The 22,514-nt window shown below is 46.5% G+C and overlaps 1 protein-coding gene across 1 annotated transcript in view; it reads left to right on the top strand.

Annotated features, from left to right (window-relative positions):
- The first annotated feature begins 635 nt into the window (after positions 1-635).
- The window catches only part of LOC308139112 (junctional adhesion molecule 3B-like), a 34,348-nt gene continuing 12,469 nt past the window's right edge, over positions 636-22,514 (top strand). Inside the window, exon 1 of the mRNA XM_080508457.1 lies at positions 636-725. Within this exon, the coding sequence (XP_080364583.1) occupies positions 677-725 (49 nt within the window). The 5' untranslated portion in view covers positions 636-676. The remainder of the gene's footprint in view (positions 726-22,514) is intronic.

Genomic DNA, 22,514 nt, shown 5'->3' with positions numbered 1-22,514 from the left:
TGATAGAGGATGATGGAGGTTGATGGAGGCTGGTGGAGGTTGATGATAGAGGGTGATGGAGGTTAATGGAGGGTGATGGAGGCTGGTGGAGGTTGATGATAGAGGGTGATGGAGGCTAATGGAGGGTGATGGAGGCTGATGGAGGTTGGTGGTGGAGGGTGATGGAGGTTGATGGAGGCTGGTGGTGGAGGGTGATGGAGGTTGATGGAGGCTGGTGATGGAGGTTAATGGAGGGTGATGGAGGCTGATGGAGGTTGGTGGTGGTGGTTGATGATAGAGGGTGATGGAGGTTAATGGAGGGTGATGGAGGTTGGTGGTGGTGGTTGATGATAGAAGGTGATGGAGGTAAATGGAGGGTGATGGAGGCTGGTGGTGGAGGGTGATGGAGGCTGGTGGAGGCTGCTGGTTTCCTATTGGAGCTCCCAGCGTGTCCAGAACAAGGCCAGTGTAGTAAAAAGCCTCCAGAGCGTCAACTATAAATTCTTCTCTGTGTGAGTGATGCTTCTGGTCGCCATGGAAACCTAATAGACCCTCTCTCTCTCTCTCTCTCCCCCTCCCTCTCTCCCTCCCTCCCTCCCCCCCTCTCTCTCTCTCTCTCTCTCCCCACCAAAGCTCTTTAGGCTACTTTGCGCATGTACGGCCAGTCAGTCACACTGAGCCTCGCTTCGACTCCAAGATGGCGAAACCTCGTCTGGCGTGTCTCCTGACTCTGCTCTCAACTCACTGTAAGTCCCGACAAACCCTCCCGGGAGCCCCGCCGCCCCGCCGCTCCGCCCCGGGGGAACCGGGGGGACCGGGGCCGCCTCGTGGCGGCCACTTGTCCGCGTGTTTGTCCGCATTTTCGGCTCGCTGGAGCCGGGAGGAGGAGGAGGTGGAGGAGGTGGAGGAGGAGGCGGCGGCGGCGGCGGAGACCCGCACCGAGCCGCGGACGCAACTAACGGGTAAAGTCCCGGCAGTGCTGGCGGCGGGATTCTGGAAGCGAGAACCGGCGGACGTTTACTTTTTTTTTTTTAATTATTATTTATTTATTTTTTAAATCCATTTTCCTCGAAATCAATAACTTTTTTCCCTCCGCGGGAGGAAAACGTGAAGCCGGAGAGCGACGCCGTTCAGCCGCTATTGTCACTCCGACCCGCCGCGCGTGACACCCGAGGAGTGTACCTGTGTGTGTGTGTGTGCGTGCGCGTGCGTGCGTGTGTGTGTGTCGGTTAAAAAAAAAAAAAGAAAAGTTTTCGTGCGGTCTGGAGCTCCGTGTTAAACTATTCATCGCGGGTGGATGTCGCGAGCCGTGAAGCGGGATAACGGTTCTCTCCATCAGGCGGAGGGTGGAGGGGTGGGGGTGGGGGGGCTGCCCGCGGGAGGAGCCCTGCTGCGGCCGGCCAGGCAGGCCACCCTCCGTAGCCCCTCTTACCCCCGTCCTCCTCCACCTCCTCCACCTCCTCCTCCGAACACAAACAGGGAAAAATGTCGCGCGCCATGTCGCGATACATATCGATACATATCGATACATATTGATACATATTGATACATATCGTGAGATCACTTGTTGCTCTGCAGCCTCAAGAATTTTATATATATATATTTTTTTTTACAGATTGTTAAAAAGTAAGGTTGGCAAGAAGTTTAGAAAACCTAATATAATATATATATATATATATATATATATATATTATATATTAAATTTTTTTTGTTTTTTAAATGTTTTTTTTAATGTTTGCATATGTTGATTTCACATAACTTTTCAGTTTTATCAATTTTTCCCCCTCAAAAATCTACTGATTGTTTTACAAAAACTCGACTCCGTTTATGCATTTATATTTACTATATATTTTATAGTATGTGTGCGCGTGTGTGTGGTAGAAAACATGAAAAAAATAACCTTTTTGCCCGTCATTTGATTCAAACTGGATTTTTTTTTTTACATAAAATTTTAATATTTAAAGCTTCAAAATTTTTTCTTCCTCCTCCTCCTCCACCTCCTCCTCCTCCTCCTCCGAACACAAACAGGGGAAAAACGATCCCGTATGTCGCGCCATGTCGCGATACATATCGATATATCGTGAGATCACTTGTTGCTCTGCAGCCTCAAGAATTTTATATTTATTTATTTTATTTTTATTTTTTGATTATTTTTTTACAGATTATTAAAAAGTATGGTTGGCGAGAAGTTTAGAAAACCTAATATACATATCTCTCTATATATATAGATATATATATATATTTTCATGTTTGCATATGTTGATTTCACATAGAAGTTTTGCAATTATTCCCCCCAAAATCTACTGATTGTTTTGCAAAAAGTCGACTCTGTTTATGCATTTATATTTACTATATATTTTATTGTGTGTGTGTGTGGTAGAAAACATGAAAAAATAACCTTTGTGTCCATTTTTGATTCAAAATGGGTTTTATTTAACATAAAATATTTATATTTAAAGCTTCAAAAATGTTTGCTAAAGTCATGAAATTACAGTATTAAAATGACAGTTCTTTACTTTTGTTTTAAATTGAAGGACATTATCTCGTATAGATTTGAAAAGTGCTTGCGCCTTTCTAATTTCGATGGCATGAGGATACTGTTTCCGTGCGCGTGTGCGTATACGTTTTATATATCACTTCGTATCAAGTTATTTGACGAACATAAACTATTGACGCTTCTATTTTCCTTCCTCCCACACCGGTTGACATTAGCTTTACCGTTTGACATTTAAAAAGATATATATTTATACGGATGTGCGCGGCACACCGACATGTTTAGGGTTGCTTGTAAAAGTCTTCAGGTTTGACGGAAGAGTCTGTTGCACCGTACGCTAGGTTGTGTTTATTAATCGCTCAATGTGTTTCCTGTTTGTGGTTCAACCGTTAAGATTTAAAAATTTCAATGTGATGTAAAATAATGTCAAATAGATCGGAAGGGAAGAAAATAGCAGGATTCTTGTTGCAGTCATGGAATCTGTTCAACGCTGTTCAGAGACGTGTCCTGTCCATGTCCTGTCCATGTCCGTGTCCTGTCATGTCCTTGTCCCTGTCCCTGTCCCTGTCCTGTCCTGTCCATGTCCATGTCCATGTCCATGTCCATGTCCTTGTTCTGTCCATGTCCTTGTCCTTGTCCTGTCCATGTCCTTGTTCTGTCCATGTCCCTGTCCATGCCCCGTCCTTGTCCTGTTCATGTCCTGTCCTTGTCCTTGTCCTTGCCCATGTCCTTGTTCTGTCCATGTCCCATCCTTGTCCTGTCCATGTTCATGTCCTGTCCTGTCCTTGTGCTTGTCCATGTCCCTGTTCTGTCCATGTCCCTGTCCATGCCCCGTCCTTGTCCTGTTCATGTCCATGTCCTTGTTCTGTCCATGTCCCTATCCATGTTCCGTCCTTGTCCTGTCCATGTCCTCTCCATGTCCTGTCCTGTCCATGTCCTGTCCTTGTATTTGTCCTGTCCATGTCCTTGTCCATGTGTCTTGCGTGGCTGTGCGATGGTTAAAAATGAAATCTCCACAACGCAGTTGACATGAAATGTTCTTTTTGTTATTCTCCACCCCCCCGCCTCCCCCCCCCGCCGGGGTGGATGAAGGGAGGTGTGTGAGGACAGACACAGTTCAAAGGGAGGTAGAGACATAAGAACATCGGCTGTGATCTCTCACGTGTGTGAATCAGCTCGTTCTCTTTGCCGTAATCAGGAGTCGCAGCGAGCTTGTTTGAAATGTGTTGCTCTCGCCTCTCGTCCCCCTGACATACCTCCGGGCTCTGCACTCCTTCTTTTCTCTTCTTTTTTTTTTTTTTCATCATTTATTTTTGTCCCCCGAGCGACACATTCCAAAGTCAGTGTGCCTAATGATATTCCCTGGTGCACGCCTGTGACGGGACGTGGCATCAGCACAATTGACATGTTGGGGCGAGGGTGGAGGAGGAGGGGTGGGGGTGGGGGTGGGGGGGGGGGGGGGGGGGCAGGGAGTTGGTGTTGGGGGTTTGGTCAATGAGCTGGTAAAGATTTAAGAATGTCTTTTGTCTTGGCGGGACGGGGACCAGCCATGTCTTCAGGGACGGATCCGGATTCCCAAACAATAACTGGCTGGAATCACAATTCTTCTCTTGACCCAAGAAGCTCGGCTCCTTTCTTTCTTTCTCTCTTTCTTTCTCTCTTTCTTCTTCCACTTTCTGATGTTTGGCCAAAGCGAACGCATCTCAAGGAGTGTGTCACGAGCGTCGCCTCTCCGTCCGTCCGTCACACGCAGCGAGACGCGAGACGCGCTTGTTATTTTTGATTCGCGGCGTTCGGGGGCCGGGGTCGCTTATCGTCCTAACGGCCGAGCGGCTAAATCCAGCGCGGCGCGGCGCGGCTGCAAATATCAGCCCGGTCATCTGCCAGCGGAGCGCGAGGCGAGGCGAGGCGAGGCGAGGCGAGGCGAGGCGAGGCGAGGCGAGGGCCTTTGTTATTTTAAGTACACATGCTCACACTGGACTTTCCAATCCCGGCTAATGGAACGCGTTGGCGTTTTCCATCGTTGGCTTCGAATATGCTGAAGAACGGCGGCGGCGGCGGCGCTCTGGGGGGGTGGGGGTGGGTGGAATGGGGAGGGGGGGGGGGACAGAGCCTGCCAACGGCTCGGCCGGGAGGATGCTCAGAGTGGATTAGTACCCAGCAAATAGACCCCTCCGGATCGCTGCGTCTGTCGGAACCGGACGGGTCGACAGCAAACCGGATAGAAAAACACACGTATATCGCAACAGACTGGCGGACATGCTGTAAAGTACGTTTGTGTATTTAGGTAATCAGATTTGGATTATAAAAAAAAATAAAAGTGGTTTTCTTGTTTCTGGTTAAAATTGGGAAGAGAAAGATGCTTTTTTTGTTATTAGGAACTACAAATCCCACAAAGACGTGTGATTGTGATAAACAAGAATATGATCATGTTTTGTAATCTTTTAGTACAGGTCAGTAATAACGTACTGATTTACTCTACAAAGTACTGATTTACTCTATAAAGTACTGATTTACTTTGCAAAGTACTGATTTACTCTACAAAGTACTGATTTACTCTATAACGTACTGATTTACTCTATAAAGTACTGATTTACTCTACAAAGTACTGATTTACTCTATAACGTACTGATTTACTCTACAAAGTACTGATTTACTCTATAACGTACTGATTTACTCTATAACGTATTGATTTACTCTACAAACTACTGATTTACTTTGCAAAGTACTGATTTACTCTACAAAGTACTGATTTACTTTGCAAAGTACTGATTTACTCTACAAACTACTGATTTACTCTACAAAGTACTGATTCAAAAACACAACAAATGAAAAAACACAAAGACGTGAATTTGTTGTTGTGTTTTTGAATTTGTTGTTGTGTTTTTGAATTTGTTGTTGTGTTTTTGAATTTGTTGTTGTGTTTCGTGATTCGTTGTTGTGGTTTGCACTTCAGGGCCACCGTAGACGTTGGAGCCGGAACCGTGTCCATGTAGAGGCGGCGCTTGTTGATTTCATTGTGGGGATTCTGTTTTTTGTTGTTGTGGGGTTTTTTTTTTCAAAACAAAAGCTGAACGCGGTGAAGCTGGTTTCCCAACGTAGCAGCGTTCAGACATGACGGCGTCGCCACGATGAAGAACTGGGTCCAAAACGCCGTCGTCATTTGTTTGTTGGCCCCGGATGTTTTTACCGTTCCGGTCGAACGGGCCCCGTCGCTCGTAGTTTAAAACACCTGGAGATTAAAACACCTGGAGATTAAAACACCTGGAGATTAAAACACCTGGAGAACGGCGCCGAACTTAATCGCATTTCACCGCCGGAGCGTTGGAATCGACTCGTCTTCCTGGACGGCCGACATTTCTCATGACCGGCCGTTATCTGTGTTTTGGCTCTCGCCTGTCAGCCTGATCCAATTTGGGCTCTGGTTATCTGACGGGATAAGATAAGGCGGAGAGCCGTGCGCCAGACTGTTGTTGAGTGGGTTTTTTTTTTCTCCGCCGATCGGTCGTAGCGTCTCAACCGGCCGCCGCCGCCGCCGCGTAGCTAGGCGGCTAGTCGGATGACGCTCTTTAAACATTTGTCTAAACCGGAGCCAAGTGTCTGCGCTCTTCCCGGCGTTTTGGCATGTGTGGTGTAGCCGTTTGGCGTGGCAAGGGGGGGTGGAGGCCCCCCCCCCCCCCCCCCACCCCCCCCCCTCCCATAATAACTGCTGATAGTGGCTCCCCGAGGAGCTGCTTGTTGTCAGATGCTTCCCAACCCACCCAAAGCTTGCAAGCAAATGTTTAGAGCTCCGTCTGAATGGCATGTGCCCCCCCCCCCGCCCCCCCTCGCTCACCACCCCCCCCCCCCTCTCCCCGCCGCCGGCAAGTCACATACGGTCTGACATTTTACTGCAGAGACACTAAATGGCAAAGTTATAGAAAAAAAACAAGCCAAAACGAAACCAAGCAGGTCCGACAGAGAAAGAAGCCGTCCTTCACCGCTCAGCGTTTCATCCGTCATCCGTCGCCGCCGCAGGAAGGACGACGTCGTTCTGAGCGCTGGCGGCGTCGCGACTTTTCACCAAAACGCACAATTTAGCAATCGTTAACCCCCCCCCCCAAACCCAACCCCTCCGCGGGGGGACGCAGGGTGAAAGTGCCACATGTCTGCGGCTGTGGAATGACCTGAAACAGCTGAGCGGGAGGGCGGCGGGGCGGCGGGGCGGGAGGGCGGCAGGGCGCGTGGTGTTTATCAGCCGGCCTCCCGAACCAGAAATATCCCCGGTCCCTCCCAAACCTTGAGTCGGCAAATGCGGCATTCCAGGCGGAAAACACATGCGGCGCGCCGGGAGCTCCACGTCATGTGTGCACCGGCCCAACAATCACAACCACCTGTTTTCCTGAGAGATAAAAAAAACGCCTCCACCCCCCCTCCCTCCTCCTCCACCACCCTCCCCCCCTCCCCCCATGATGAGCTGGCCGAGGTCAGGGCGGGGGAGGAGAGCGCTGGCCGTCCAAAACAAAACTCCCCCGTCCAGGGAAAAAGTCAGAAACGGTGAAGAGGAGGAGCTTTTCCCTTTCGTCCAGGTGTCGGCAACATTGAATGCTTAACACCCGGAGAGCCGCACGCATTTTATTTTGACGGTCCCACCGGCAGACCATGCTCTTATTGTCAGAAGCTCCGCCCAGCAGAGGAAATAGCGCCGTTTATCGGCTATTTTCTCGCAGATTGCCGCGTTTTAGCATTTTACCCTTGAGGCCAGTTAGCATACAAAACGTCCCTGGAAGCGACAGCAGAGTGTTTTGAAGGTTGAATCTTCGTTTCACCGCCTGCTGGAACAAAATCACACCGGAATCATCTCAATTATATTATATTGTCTTAATTCGCTGTGAGCTGGAAACGCAGTCGTTGAGGGAATTTCTAACATTTATAATTTCTAACATTTATGATTCGTCACGCAGTCGTTTTTTTGTTATTTATTCCCAGTTTGGTAGAACCCCCCCCCCCCCCGAGTCATCATGAGTCATTCTGTGGGCAGAAAGAGAAACCGAGACCTTCCAAAACTCATCCTGAGTCATCTGCTGTATTTTCTGAACTCCGAAGTATTTTTCCACTGAAAAGTCCTTTTTTTTTTTTTTTTCAAAGCTTAAAGTGAAAACAGGATCAGGACGACGTCACTGAAACTCTTGTTTACTACCTGCCAGTACTGGCTTACTCTACAAAGTACTGATGTACTCTATAAAGTACTGATGTACTCTATAAAGTACTGATTTACTCTACAAAGTACTGGTTTACTCTATAAAGTACTGATTTATGCTACAAAGTACTGGCTTATTCTACAAAGTACTGATGTACTCTACAAAGTACTGATTTACTCTATAAAGTACTGGTTTACTCTATAAAGTACTGATGTACTCTACAAAGTACTGATTTACTCTATAAAGTACTGGCTTACTCTACAAAGTACTGATGTACTCTATAAAGTACTGATGTACTCTATAAAGCCCTGTACATGTACTGGCTTACTCTACAAAGTACTGGTTTACTCTATAAAGTACTGATTTATGCTACAAAGTACTGGCTTATTCTACAAAGTACTGATGTACTCTACAAAGTACTGATTTACTCTATAAAGTACTGGTTTACTCTATAAAGTACTGATTTACTCTACAAAGTACTGGTTTACTCTATAAAGTACTGATTTACTCTACAAAGTACTGGTTTACTCTACAAAGTACTGGCTTACTCTACAAAGTACTGATGTACTCTATAAAGCCCTGTACATGTACTGGCTTACTCTACAAAGTACTGGTTTACTCTATAAAGTACTGATTTATGCTACAAAGTACTGGCTTATTCTACAAAGTACTGATGTACTCTACAAAGTACTGATTTACTCTATAAAGTACTGGTTTACTCTACAAAGTACTGGTTTACTCTACAAAGTACTGGTTTACTCTATAAAGTACTGATTTACTCTACAAAGTACTGGTTTACTCTACAAAGTACTGGCTTACTCTACAAAGTACTGATGTACTCTATAAAGCTCTGTACATGTACTGGTTTACTCTACAAAGTACTGGTTTACTCTATAAAGTACTGATTTACTCTACAAAGTACTGGTTTACTCTACAAAGTACTGGCGTATTCTACAAAGTACTGATGTACTCTACAAAGTACTGATGTACTCTACAAAGTACTGGTTTACTCTATAAAGTACTGATTTACTCTACAAAGTACTGGTTTACTCTATAAAGTACTGGCTTATTCTACAAAGTACTGATGTACTCTACAAAGCACTGATGTACTCTATAAAGTACTGGCTTATTCTACAAAGTACTGATGTACTCTACAAAGTACTGATGTACTCTATAAAGTACTGATTTACTCTACAAAGTACTGGTTTACTCTATAAAGTACTGATTTACTCTACAAAGTACTGGTTTACTCTATAAAGTACTGATTTACTCTACAAAGTACTGATTTACTCTATAAAGTACTGATTTACTCTACAAAGTACTGATTTACTCTATAAAGTTTTGATATTCTACAAAGTACGGATGTACTCTATAAAGTACTGATGTACTCTATAAAGCCTGTACATGTGGTATATTTGCTGATTCCTTATCCTATGTACGTATTACTGATTATTTCTTGAACAAAATATTTTTAAATCAGATAAATCGCTGTGGATTATTTTCCATTGTTCACAATCAGATATTTATTTGTAATCTACGTTAATCGCGTTTCATTTTGCAAACAGACGGACGAGGATGAAGATCAACAGTTCAAGTTAACGAAACAGATGTGTTGAAAAAACTTTGAAATCAGATTTATCATGACGATGGATTCCTTCAGTTTTGACACTCCTTATTTATTTCAAGCTGCTCAGTGTGTGTGTGTGTGTGTGTGTGTGTGTGTGTGTGTGTGTGTGTGTGTGTGTGTGTGTGTGTGTGTGTGTGTGTGTGTGTGTGTGTGTGTGTGTGTGTGTGTGTGTGTGTGTGTGTGTGTGTGTGTGTGTGTTGTCAGGTTACCAGAAACCATGTACACACAGTTTTACTCCAGGGCAGTGAGAGTTGATGGTGAAGGTGTGTTTCTTGTCCTCGGCCTGGACATTCTTCTGTTTCCCCCGGTGGACGGAGGTTTGATATAAAGAGAAGATCAAAGTCCATCTGGTCTTTGTATCAAAGCTTTTAGCTTCACGTCGACGTTTAAAGGTTATATGAAAAGTTAATGTACAAGTTCAACAAGACGGATCGATCTCATCTGTTTTGTTCTCCTCTCTCTCTCTCCCTCGCTCTCTCTCCACCTCTCTCTCTCTCTCTCTCTCTCTCCACCTCTCTCTCTACCTCTCCCTCTCTCTCTCTCCACCTCTCTCTTTCTTTCTCTAACTCTCTCTCTCTTTCTCCCTCGCTCTCTCTCCACCTCTCTCTCTCTCCACCTCTCTCTCTACCTCTCTCTTTCTCTCTCCCTCTCTCTCTCTCTCTCTCCCTCGCTCTCTCTCCACCTCTCTCTCTACCTCTCTCTCTCTCTCTCCACCTATCTCTCTTTCTCTCTCCACCTCTCTCTCTCTCTCTGCACCTCTCTCTCTCTACCTCTCTCTTTCTCTCTCCCTCTCTCTCTCTCTCTCTCTCCCTCGCTCTCTCTCCACCTCTCTCTCTACCTCTCTCTCTTTCTCTCTCTCTCCACCTCTCTCTTTCTCCACCTCTCTCTCTCTCTCCACCTCTCTACCTCTCTCCACCTCTCTCTCTCTTTCTTTCACCTCTCTCTCTCTACCTCTCCCTCTCTCTCTCTCCACCTCTCTCTTTCTTTCTCTAACTCTCTCTCCACCTCTCTCTCTCCACCTCTCTCTCTCTCTCTCTCTCTCCATCATTTTTTTTTTTTTTGGGGGGGTCAGTACGTCTCCTGAGAGTGAATCCATTGCACGCCCTTCTGCTTGTGTCATGTTTTTCCCCCCTCGCTCCCTCGCTCGCTCTCTCGCTCACTCCCTCTCCCCTTGCCGAGGTCGAAAGCCAAACAGCGGCGAGCTCACGCTCCAGAAATGGCGACGGCATGTGCTGCACAATGTCAATAAGCGAAGGAGGCTGGCGGCCCGCCTGCGGGGCCAAGAGGCCCGGAGGCGTGGACGTGGACGGGGAGCGGCGCTCGCGGCGCTCGGCGCGGCGGGGAGGGAGAAGCTAGCTGAGCGTCTCTGAGTCGACTTGCTTTTCCTAGACGGTTTTAGATCAACGGGATAATCTCCCAAGATGCTCGCTGCCCGAGCTCAGGGCACCACCGGAGCTGCTTCCTGTTTGATGATCTTTATCTGTGTGGGTCACATGGGGGGGGGGGGGGAGTGGGGGGGGTTCACTGGATACTGATGGAGCCCATCGATAGGTCAAAGAGAGCAGCATCGATCCACATCGGGCTGCTGTCAGCTGAGTGAAATAATAAGGGTCTTCATTAACGGGGGAGGGGGTGGAGGAGGTAGTGAGCTCCATGGAGGAAGCCGGGGGGTGGGGGGTGGGGGGGGGGGCTGCTGCTCCCCCCGCTGGGAGTCATAACCAGATAATCGCTCCGGATTCATCTTTTGTTTACCGGCCGACACACAAAAGGGCAATTAGCGTCTAAAAATAGCCACGAGGCCGAGTCACCTGACCACCTCAGGTGTTTGGTCGTCATTAGAAACACGGACCGGGGGGTGTGGGGTGGGGGGGGGGGGGGGGGGGGTCATGGTGGACGGGACGCCGGCATGCTGTGTACGGAGCAAGTCTTTCATCCCCGATGATGTTGGGTCACATGAGGACTTGAAAGGACGGCCGGTGTCTACCTCTCTCGCTCTCTCTCTCTCTCTCTCTCTCACTCTACCTCTCTCTCTCTCCACCTCTCTCTCTCTACCTCTCTCTCCTCGCTCTCACCTCTCTCTCGCTCTCTCTCTCTCTCTCTCTCTCTCTCACTCTACCTCTCTCTCTCCACCTCTCTCTCTCTACCTCTCTCTCTGTCCACCTCTCTCTCTCTCTCTCCACCTCTCTCTCTCTACCTCTCTCTCTGTCCACCTCTCTCTCTCTCTCCACCTCTCTCTCTCTGCCTCTCTCTATACCTCTCGCTCTCTCTACCTCTCTCTCTCTACCTCTCTCTCTCTCTCTCTCCACCTCTCTCTCTCTCTCCACCTCTCTCTCTCTCTCTCTACCTCACTCTACCTCTCTCTCTCTCTCTCTCTCCACCTCTCTCTCTCTCTCTCTCTCTACCTCTCTCTCTCTCTCTACCTCTCTCTCTCTCTCCACCCCTCTCTCTCTCTCTCTCTCTACCTCTCTCTCTCTCTCTCTACCTCTCTCTCTCTCTCTCTACCCCCCTCTCTCTCTCTCTCTCTCTCTCTCTACCTCTCTCTCTCTCTCTCTCTCTCTACCTCTCTCTCTCTACCTTTAGTAAGACCTGGTGAACCTTGATCTCTAAATATTAAAAGTCTAGAAATGATCCAGAAAGGCAGCGGCGAGGAGCCGGACGGTGACGGGAGATGTGCTTTTTAAGTTTCTTTTTTACTCAACAGCAGTTTTTGGTTAAGGAAAGGAGTGAAGCGGAGAGACGGGAGGAGGATAAAGGGAAAAGCGGCTTTGGAATTATTAAGATTACTCGGCAGCGGCAGTATGATCTCTGTTCGTCGGGAATCAAATCTGGAATCAAATCTCATTCTCTGGATTTCATTAAAGAGTCAGTAAAATGGAATTCGAGCGGATGACGCATGGCCTCGATAATAAGGAGATATCCTGGCAGCTCTGTGGTGATCATAAGCTGTGTGTGTGTGTGTGAGAGTGTGTGTGTGTGAGTGAGTGTGTGTGTGTGCGTTACCTTGGAGACAAGATGCTAAACCTGTGAAACACAGAAGCCCTGGTGAGACGTTTAGATCTTAATATGCCACCATTACTGCTCATTTCAAGCCAGTAGCATGAGGCCGCTGTTCTCCAGCCTGTGTGTGTGTGTGTGTGTGTGTGTGTGTGTGTGTGTGTGTGTGTGTGTGTGTGTGTGTGTGTGTGTGTGTGTGTGTGTGTGTGTGTGTGTGTGTGTGGTGTGTGTGTGTGTGTGTGTGTGTGTTATTCTTCACTCGCTAAATCATTGTTGGGGAAACATCAAAAGACTTTGGCATTGCTGAGCCGTCCCTCTCGTCGCTCATATATATATATATATATATATATATATATATATATATGTATTGTTTGTTTTTGTTCTATCAGTGCTACCATTATTAGTAGTACTATACACGAGTATTATACACTATTACACACTGTTATTATCTGTATTATTGTTATTATTATTATTATATAATGCCTACTTCTAATGGCTCTGCCGCTGCACCTTACTATTTATTTATCTTGCTTTTATCTCGTGTTTATTTCTAAGACCCCATGTTCCGTTCTGTGTTTTACTTTATGTCTTATACCCAGATATTTTTACTTTTATTTCTATTCTATTGTATTTTATAATATTCGTATGTACCAGATTGCTGCAACAAGACAATTTCCCTTCGGGATGAATAAAGTAATTATCTATCTATCTATCTATCTATCTATCTATCTATCTATCTATCTATCTATCTATCTATCTATCTATCTATCTATCTATCTATCTATCTATCTATCTATCTATCTATCTATCTATCTATCTATCTATCTATCTATCTATCTATCTATCTATCTATCTATCTACCTACCTACCTACCTACCTACCTACCTACCTACCTATCTATCTATCTATCTATCTATCTATCTATCTATCTATCTATCTATCTACCTACCTACCTACCTACCTACCTACCTACCTACCTACCTACCTACCTACCTACCTACCTACCTACCTACCTACCTACCTACCTACCTACCTACCTACCTACCTACCTACCTACCTACCTACCTACCTACCTACCTACCTACCTACCTACCTACCTACCTACCTACCTACCTACCTACCTACCTATCTATCTATCTATCTATCTATCTATCTATCTATCTATCTATCTATCTATCTATCTATCTATCTATCTATCTATCTATCTATCTATCTATCTATCTATCTATCTATCTATCTATCTATCTATCTATCTATCTATCTATCTATCTGATAGCTTCTTGTAGAAGCAGCACATTTCCACTGAGATTTACACATCAAAGTCCTTTCATCTTCTGATATATTTATTCCTCCTTCTTTGAAAGCAAGAGTTTTAATTAATGAGTTGAACCGTCACCAAACGAGCACAAACTGTAAAATTCGGCCTCCGTCATGATCGGTAATAAAGGTGACGGAGGCCAGCGGACAGGCGACGGGGTCGGGAAGAGCAGACGGATCAAAACAGGAAGTGCGATATTGGATTCCACGTCGACGGGCCGTCGGCGACACTTAACCTCCGAACGCCGCCGATACCGACACCGACAGACGTACCGACTTTATTCCGCCCCAACTGGGAAATAACAGATCGGCTGTGACGAGCCGCTGGCAGGTGACGGAGGACAAATCCCCTTTTATTTTGAAATCGAGTTTGATGGCGAGGCCGTCAAAGCCGCCGGCAGGGCGCCAGACCCTTCCCCCGTGCTAATCGGTAGCAGGTCGTGCTCAACGCTCATTTCCTCTGCTTCCGTCTGGAGACTAATTACCTGGAGGTTTGCTCTTCCTCCTCTTCCTCCTCTTCCTCCACATCCTCCTCTTCCTCCACCTCCACACGTCCGCCAGGAACCGCTCGCTATCTGCTGTGGAGGCGGTGGGAAGGTCTTGATGCTCAATTCTGATGTTTTTTTCCTACTGGGATACGATTTTTTGGGGGTCGAGTGAAGGTGGGTCGACCTCCGAGCCCAGAAGACGACAGGAAGTCGCGTAGATCAGTGTTTTTCAACCTTTTTTAAACAAGGCACACTTTTATCTTTGGAAAACTCTGGAGGCACTCCACCACCTGAAAATGTGAAAGAAAGAAAAAAACTTTATTGATCAAAGGGGATCAAAGAGGATTTGGAAAACTTTTCTCTGGTTATTATTGCTAGGCTATGAAAAGAGCCTAGTAATAGGCTCTAATGAGGAACGTTAGATCAGTGTTTTTAACCTTTTTGAGCCGAGGCACACTTTTATCTTTGAAAAACCTGGAGGCACACCACCACCACCCGGAAATGTTAAAATGTTAAACTCTGTAGCCTCTATTAACAATATAAAGTCTTTCTCATCAAAGTTTTATCAACAGGAATCAAGTAAATACAGAAACAAAGGACTTTTTTTAATAGTGACTCCCCCAGTGTGAAACCTGGACCTGATGGATGAAGAGCTGAGATCCTGGTTTTCAAAAACTTCTCCATCACTGTCACTGACACAGTACTTTGATACAACATGGTAGCAGGAGGTGGAGATGAACCACACTGACGTCTGTCACTTTACATTTCACCGGCAAAGTTCTGTGCTGCCCTCTAGTGGTGAAGAGTATTTATACATGATGACTCTGCAACACACTGTCGCTGTGAGAGCAAATGATTTTGCTCAGCTGACGATCTGGAGGAAACACAGTGGTTGTAAAAACTCTGGCGTAGAAAACTCTACTGAGACGAGGCAACCAGAGCCGCCAGATGTGACTCGGCAGTTTTCAGCCCCAAACGACGTAAAAGTGACACGCCTCGATCAAAACTCTCCCGAACCTCGCCTGTAGAATCATTTTAACAACCGTAAACAATATTATATGTGTGATTAATAAACACGCCACAAATACACAAAGTCAAGAGGTAACGCACGTCGTCCCGCCGTCGTCGTTTTTTAATTCGCTAAGATGCTGTATTTTTTTATTTAAACTAACTATATATCAAACTTTATCACTTTATTATGTTTTGTTGTTTTATGTTATGTTTTATATATTTATTATTGTGATTTTAACATCACAAAAATGGTAATAGAAATGAAAATTGATCCTGAGTTCAAATTTTAATCATCTATCTTGTTGTTTTATGTGGAAATTCATCTTGTAAAAACTTACTTATATGTTTATATTTGAACAATGTTTATCTTGTACGACATATATTTTTGTGACGGAAGTCCATTGTTTACAAACAATGTAAACAATAACGATGGTGAATCACTATAGTCGCCACCTGATATTAATCTTGAGTGTTGAATGGAAGATGAAAACACTTTTAAAAACTAGTAATTAAAAATAAAAGGATTTGAGAGTTACTGTAACAACTGCTGTTGTTTGAGCTTTTCCTCTCCGCCGCGTCTGTTTGCAGAATTATTCAAGACAGATTCTCTGAATGTCTTCAGTTGTTGTTTTATTACTTTCTTTTAACCACACATCTTGGATTATGAAACATATTACAGATCAGATTCTTGATGACTCAGCACTCCCAACTAAATCAGTCGCTGCAAGCAAATTTGAAATATCATCTCAAGCAGACTGGTTTATTTTTATTGTTGTTGTGTAAACGAGGATCTAATGTACACAAAACCCTTCCTGTTTGCAACTTTTATTTTATTGTGGTGTGACTAAAAGTGATGCTGTACTTTTGTGCAGGCATCTTGCAGGGGAGCCGTCACCGTGTGCTGGTGACTGTGTGAATGTGAAGCATGTCGGGCTGCCGAAGAGGGTGAAATATGTGAAATATGTGAAATACGTGAAATACGTCCCCTGCAAGAGAAGCTCATTTACACTTTATCTCCACCTTTTTGCGTTCGGGTCCAAATGGAGGGCGGGACCGTCGTCAGCCATTGATTTCCTCTGCAATGAGTTACCGCCGGCCAATTTTCTGCTGAGCGGTGATCTTTCTCCGGTGTCGTGTGAGATCCCGAGGGTCGGGGGGGTCGGGGGGGGGGGGGGGGGGGGGGGGTAGTAAACCTTCGCCAGATCGCATGTGAACATGAGCTGCGGTGGAGAGAATCCACTGTTAATTAGAGACCAGCGTCACGAGTGCGCCGGCGGTGAGACGTGTCCAGACCTAAATCTGTGCATGTGCACCCGGCGTGACCCCCCCCCCCCCCCCCCCCCCCCCCCCCCCCCCCCCCCGCCCCGATGAAGAAGCCCCCCCGCCGCTGGCCGGCCGCCAGGCGCAATCTGATTAAACGTGTCCACCTCACTGGAGGTACGACGGAGCAGGAAGCACCGCTGGAGGCCCACTATGAGGGACCTTTAGTTAGATACCAGCAGTCGGGACCTTTAGTTAGAAACCAGCAGTCAGGACCTTTAGTTAGATACCAGCAGTCGGGACCTTTAGTTAGATACCAGCAGTCGGGACCTTTAGTTAGATACAGCAGTCAGGACCTTTAGGGTGGATACCAGCAGTCGGGACCTTTAGGTTGGATACCAGCAGTCAGGACCTTTAGTTAGATACCAGCAGTCAGACCTTTAGGTTGGATACCAGCAGTCAGGACCTTTAGGTTGGATACCAGCAGTCAGGACTTTTAGTTAGATACCAGCAGTCAGGACCTTTAGGTTGGATACCAGCAGTCAGGACCTTTAGGTTGGATACCAGCAGTCAGGACTTTTAGTTAGATACCAGCAGTCAGGACCTTTAGGTTGGATACCAGAAGTCGGGACCTTTAGGTTGGATACCAGCAGTCAGGACCTTTAGTTAGATACCAGCAGTCAGGACCTTTAGGTTGGATACCAGCAGTCAGGACCTTTAGTTAGATACCAGCAGTCAGGACCTTTAGTTAGATACCAGCAGTCAGGACCTTTAGGTTGGATACCAGCAGTCAGGACCTTTAGTTAGATACCAGCAGTCAGACCTTTAGGTTGGATACCAGCAGTCAGGACCTTTAGTTAGATACCAGCAGTCGGGACCTTTAGGTTAGAAACCAGCAGTCGGGACCTTTAGTTAGATACCAGCAGTCAGGACCTTTAGGTTGGATACCAGCAGTCAGGACCTTTAGGTTGGATACCAGCAGTCAGGACCTTTAGTTAGATACCAGCAGTCAGACCTTTAGGTTGGATACCAGCAGTCGGGACCTTTAGGGTGGAAACCAGCAGTCGGGACCTTTAGGGTGGATACCAGCAGTCGGGACCTTTAGGTTGGATACCAGCAGTCAGGACCTTTAGGTTAGATACCAGCAGTCGGGACCTTTAGTTAGATACCAGCAGTCGGGACCTTTAGGTTAGATACCAGCAGTCGGGACCTTTAGTTAGATACCAGCAGTCGGGACCTTTAGGTTAGATACCAGCAGTCGGGACCTTTAGTTAGATACCAGCAGTCGGGACCTTTAGGTTAGAAACCAGCAGTCGGGACCTTTAGTTAGATACCAGCAGTCGGGACCTTTAGGTTGGATACCAGCAGTCAGACCTTTAGGTTGGATACCAGCAGTCAGGACCTTTAGTTAGATACCAGCAGTCAGGACCTTTAGTTAGATACCAGCAGTCAGGACTTTTAGTTAGATACCAGCAGTCGGGACCTTTAGGTTAGATACCAGCAGTCGGGACCTTTAGTTAGATACCAGCAGTCGGGACCTTTAGGTTAGAAACCAGCAGTCGGGACCTTTAGTTAGATACCAGCAGTCAGGACCTTTAGTTAGATACCAGCAGTCAGGACCTTTAGTTAGATACCAGCAGTCAGGACTTTAGTTAGATACCAGCAGTCAGGACCTTTAGGGTGGATACCAGCAGTCGGACCTTTAGGTGGAGGTTGTGTTGTGTGTGTTCTCCTCTTGTTCAACACACACACACATTTTCTCGGAGGCCTCGTGCGGGCGTCGGCAACTTTCCCCCCCGCCGACTAAATGGCTTTTGTTCTCGTGTTTTCTGCCGTTGTTTTTTTATTTTCTTAATAAATAATTTGTTGGCTCTTTGCTTTTGTACGTTGAATATTTAGGAAGCACACAGCTGTGCGCTCTGTGTTCGCGGGTTCCAGCGAAGTTGCCTCCGCTGTTGTTTGTTGTTGTTGTTGTGTGTGTGTGTGTGTGAGAGCGGGATGGAGGGATGGAGGGAGAAGTGTAACGCTAATGAAGGAGGAGGGATTTTTACCTCGGCGTCGTGGAAGAGAGTGCGCGTGTGGTGAGATTCTCCACAGAGATCAGCCCACTTGTTTTTCCTGACTTTAGGTTCGACTCGCAGTGATCAAAGGCAACGGGGAGCTTTGTACCGAGGCGCTGGAGCCGCTTTGATCTCCCCCGTTCTGTAAATCCTTCACATGCACGCTTGGTATATAAAAATAATACAAAAAAGAGAAGCAAAAATAGGATCCGAGGGGCTTTATTTGATGGTCCTGAGATAATTGGTGGTCAGAGTTCACAAATGCTTCATGTGATTCAAATGTGGCGTTATTTAAGTTGTGCTATATAATCACAACGGTAAGTTTACCGTCATTTTTAGTACGTGAAATAGACTCATCGTAGAAGACTGCTGAGCCGCGGCGAAGCGCTTCAATGCTCTGTCCATTCAAAATGACAGAATTAATCACTATTAATTAAAAAAAGAAATTGAAAGAACTTCTCAAAGCGCTAACTTAAAGAGCCGTATCGTATTCTCGGTGTTTGATTTTGTGTAGAAAGAGGCTGTGCTGTGAATAACGTGTGTTTTGGTGTCAGAGACGGCAGTGAGGGCGAGTCAAGGAAAGGAAAAATTCAACTGTTTATTAGTTGAGCTACAAACTTTAAAATAATTCAGAATGAACGTAGTTTTTTGGGGGATTTTTGGTTTTTACATTGAAGAAAAGCTAAAAGCCACTTTTCCTTTCAGAGCGCGTGTGTCGTCTGATGACGCTGTTATTTCACGGCGCCTCGATTTAAAACTAATAATAAAACATCACGTAAGTCACAAACACACCTTATTTCCTCTTACATTAAAAAAAAACATCAGAAACTTGCTCCAATAAACTCGATGGAACATTAAAGGCCCAGTGCAGAAGGAAACGCTGCGGTTGGGGATTATTTTGCGATGTATTATTCAAATGTACACATAAAAATGCAAAATAAATGTGACTTAGTTGCAGGATCTTCTGTGATTAATCCCAATTAAATATTCTAATTGTTCCCAGCGCTGGTTCTTATGAAGCATTTTTATTGGAGTGTTTTTTAACTGTTTTCTCTGTTTGAGCTGCACTTTTAAAGATTATTTTTATATATATAAACGACAGCGATCAGGAGATTTCTTTGTTTTTTGTTTTGTACGCAGTCGCGTGACAATTTGAAATTGATACATTTGTTGATCGTTTATTGTCGTGTGATAGTTGGATTTTCTTTTTCGTTGGCAAAAACAATTGGATTTGCATGTTTATGGTTGCCAGAGTAAAAAAAAAATCGAACTTTTTCATTTTCGGACTTGTGTTTTGTTTTGTTTTTTGCACTTTTATGTACAGCGTTCTAAACATGAGGTGAAAATGAATAAATACTTGTAGAATCACATAAGTGAGGTTGTCCTGGGGAAACAAAAGGACACCTAGAAAGGCAAACAATCTTTTTAGTGTTTAATATGTTTTATTAACTTTTGGACAGAGATATAGAAACAACAACTACAATTTTTCAGAGTTATATATGAAAAGACAAAAACAAAAAACTCCGCCCTAACACAAACAACAAACTCCTTGCCCCTACTGTCACTTATACCGAAAACAACCTGTAGAACACAAATATAATAGACGTTCAGTGAGTCGTACAGCCAGAATACTGAGTAAAGAATCACTTCAGCACCTTTGTAGATGGATTGTTAAAAAAACCGTCAGAAAAGCCCCCCCACACCTGATAGAACTTCTTTTCAGAACCCCTCAACACAAATCTAATTTTCTCCGATTTTAACTGATACATACGTCTCTCGCACACAATCTTTTAATATGAAACCCAAAGGTAAAAGGAACTTTTACCGCGAGACTGTGGAGGGTTAAAGTTCTGTCTCTCCACAACGACTCCACTTGTTGGAAAACCTTGTTTAAACGGCACAGCGGCTCATTTACAGTGTTATTTTTAGCAGCCGTAATGACCGCCGTTGTAAATTCCCGTTACTCGAAGGAAACGAGATAAGACGTTAGGCTTTGGGAACGATTCTGCTTCTTTCTCAGGACGGGAGGTCTGGAGCTGCAAAACTGACCACTTAGTGTAATCGCTGCCCTTTTTCAACGTCCAGACATGCAGGAAGTGCCTGAGTCGAGACGGGCCGTGGCGGCGCTCATCCTCCGCCTCTACCCCCCCCCCCCCCCCCTCCCCTCCTCCGCCTCTACCCCACCCCCCCACCGTTTCTCGCTTTCCGTCCTTCGGCTGAGACTCGTCTACGTCCGACGTTCCGGAGCGATTCCTTCCCAACTGAGTCACGGTCAAATCCTCCCAAACTGCTTCCGTCTGATTCCTCCCCCTTCGTACTGCTTCTTTCTGTGACACAGAAAACTGAGCACATGTGAATCAACTGCCCCCCTCCACCCTCCACACACCCCCCCCCCCCCCCCCCCTCCATCGAGCTCAGACAGGGGCCAGCCACCGTGTTACAAACTCGCCGCCTATGTCTGGCATCCTGACAAATATCTGAGGCACTCACTTACCCCAAAGTATGCCCTCACAACACATGTGGCAAACAGGAAGGGGGCGTGTGGGGGAGGGGGGGGGGCGGCCGGGGGGGGAGATCGGGGGAGTGCTGCCCCCAACGTATCTACAGCCAAGACTACGTTATCTTATCCGACAGAATCAGGAAACTCAATTAATGCCCCTACATATCAACCGTTCCAAACTTCTCTTGAAGAACCTCGCCCCCCCCTCTCTGCCCACCCATGCCCCCCCCCTCCCTACAGCTCCTGGGGTAGTTTTAGTGAATGCAGAGCCAAACCGCCACGTCCCCGTGCCGCCTGGACGTTTTTCCACCGTTTGACTAAAAGCGCCAGTGGTCGATAGCGTCCCGCTCGATGCCATTTGGATGACGAGTCTCTAGCCAAAGATACCCTGGCGGGCGGGCGGTGAAGCATTCCTACAGCACCGTCAACCCCCCCCCAACATATTTACCGCTAAGTGGCCCAGAAGGGATCGTCCTTGCGCCATATGGCCCACATGGTCTGGCGTGTCCACTCAGCTGAATGGAGGCCGTCAGAGCCACCAGACTTGGGATATATCCCCCCCCCCGCGCATACCGAAGTGTTGCTTTTCTATTAGTAGTTTCACACAAAGCAGCCGATCATCCTCTGGTGTACCAGACGTCACCTGTCGGTCACTTGCTAACGTCACGTCTTTGTTTAGCTCCTGTAGGAGGCAGCAGAAGTCCTCCTCTTTTTTTTTTAAATGAAGACAAGCGCTAGGTGTTGAATTCAGGGGTTGAAGAACCTCTTTGCGTTTGTGGGCCTTGTCTCAAACGAGTCGGCCATTTTTGTTTGAACGTGAATCCCGGCCCGTCATCCTGCTTGTGACGGACTTCGTGTGGAAAGTCAAACAGTCTTGTGGTCCCAGCATCACTTGTGTTCAATTCCCTGCAGCCTGATCTTCCGGTTAAACACCTCCAACCCCCCCCCCCCCCCCCCCCGGAAAAAGGGACTTTTCATCACCTGCACCGTCAGACCGTCATTCCATGTTTTGATTGTGATGAATTATGAGTGTTTCTTCCTCACGCGGAGCATCGCCAGCTGTCCTCTATTCTACGCCGCTACCCGGCGTTACGCTCCCACCTCCTGCGATGCCCGCCAGGTGGCTCGGTTTGATTTTGGGGGGGGTGTGGGCGGCATCGGCCCGCTCACGTTCACGCCGCGGCCCTGGTATTTCCCACGGAAACCATCAAGGATTCCTGGGGAAGCAGGTGATGGAAGTGTGGCTCCACTGGGAGGGGGGGGCGACGGGGGGGGGGGGGTGGCCTCAGATGGTTTTCTCCTACCCAGCTGTTGTTTTAAGCAGCATTCCCCTCTACCCCCCCCACCCACCCACCCACCGCCCGGCCAGCCTGTGCAAACTATTTAAGTCCAGACTATGCCTTTCTGCACATTTGCTGTCTGACGAGGCTGCTTGTTGGCAAATTCCTCCTCGCCTGCACACTTTGATGTCTAATGTTTAGCTTTGGTTTTTTCTTTTCTTGTCGACGTGCTGCTCACAGAACTTTGTTGGAATGAGCGAGAGACGGGGTTCGATCTGCTTCCCACTGTTTTAATCGGCTTAATTCTGATCGCAATCGGTGGTT

This window comes from Blennius ocellaris (genome assembly GCF_963422515.1).
Source record: "Blennius ocellaris genome assembly, chromosome: 14".
Lineage (NCBI taxonomy): Eukaryota > Metazoa > Chordata > Actinopteri > Blenniiformes > Blenniidae > Blennius > Blennius ocellaris.
The sequence above is the reverse complement of the archived record's forward strand: the minus strand, read 5'-3'. Positions and strand labels throughout refer to the sequence as shown.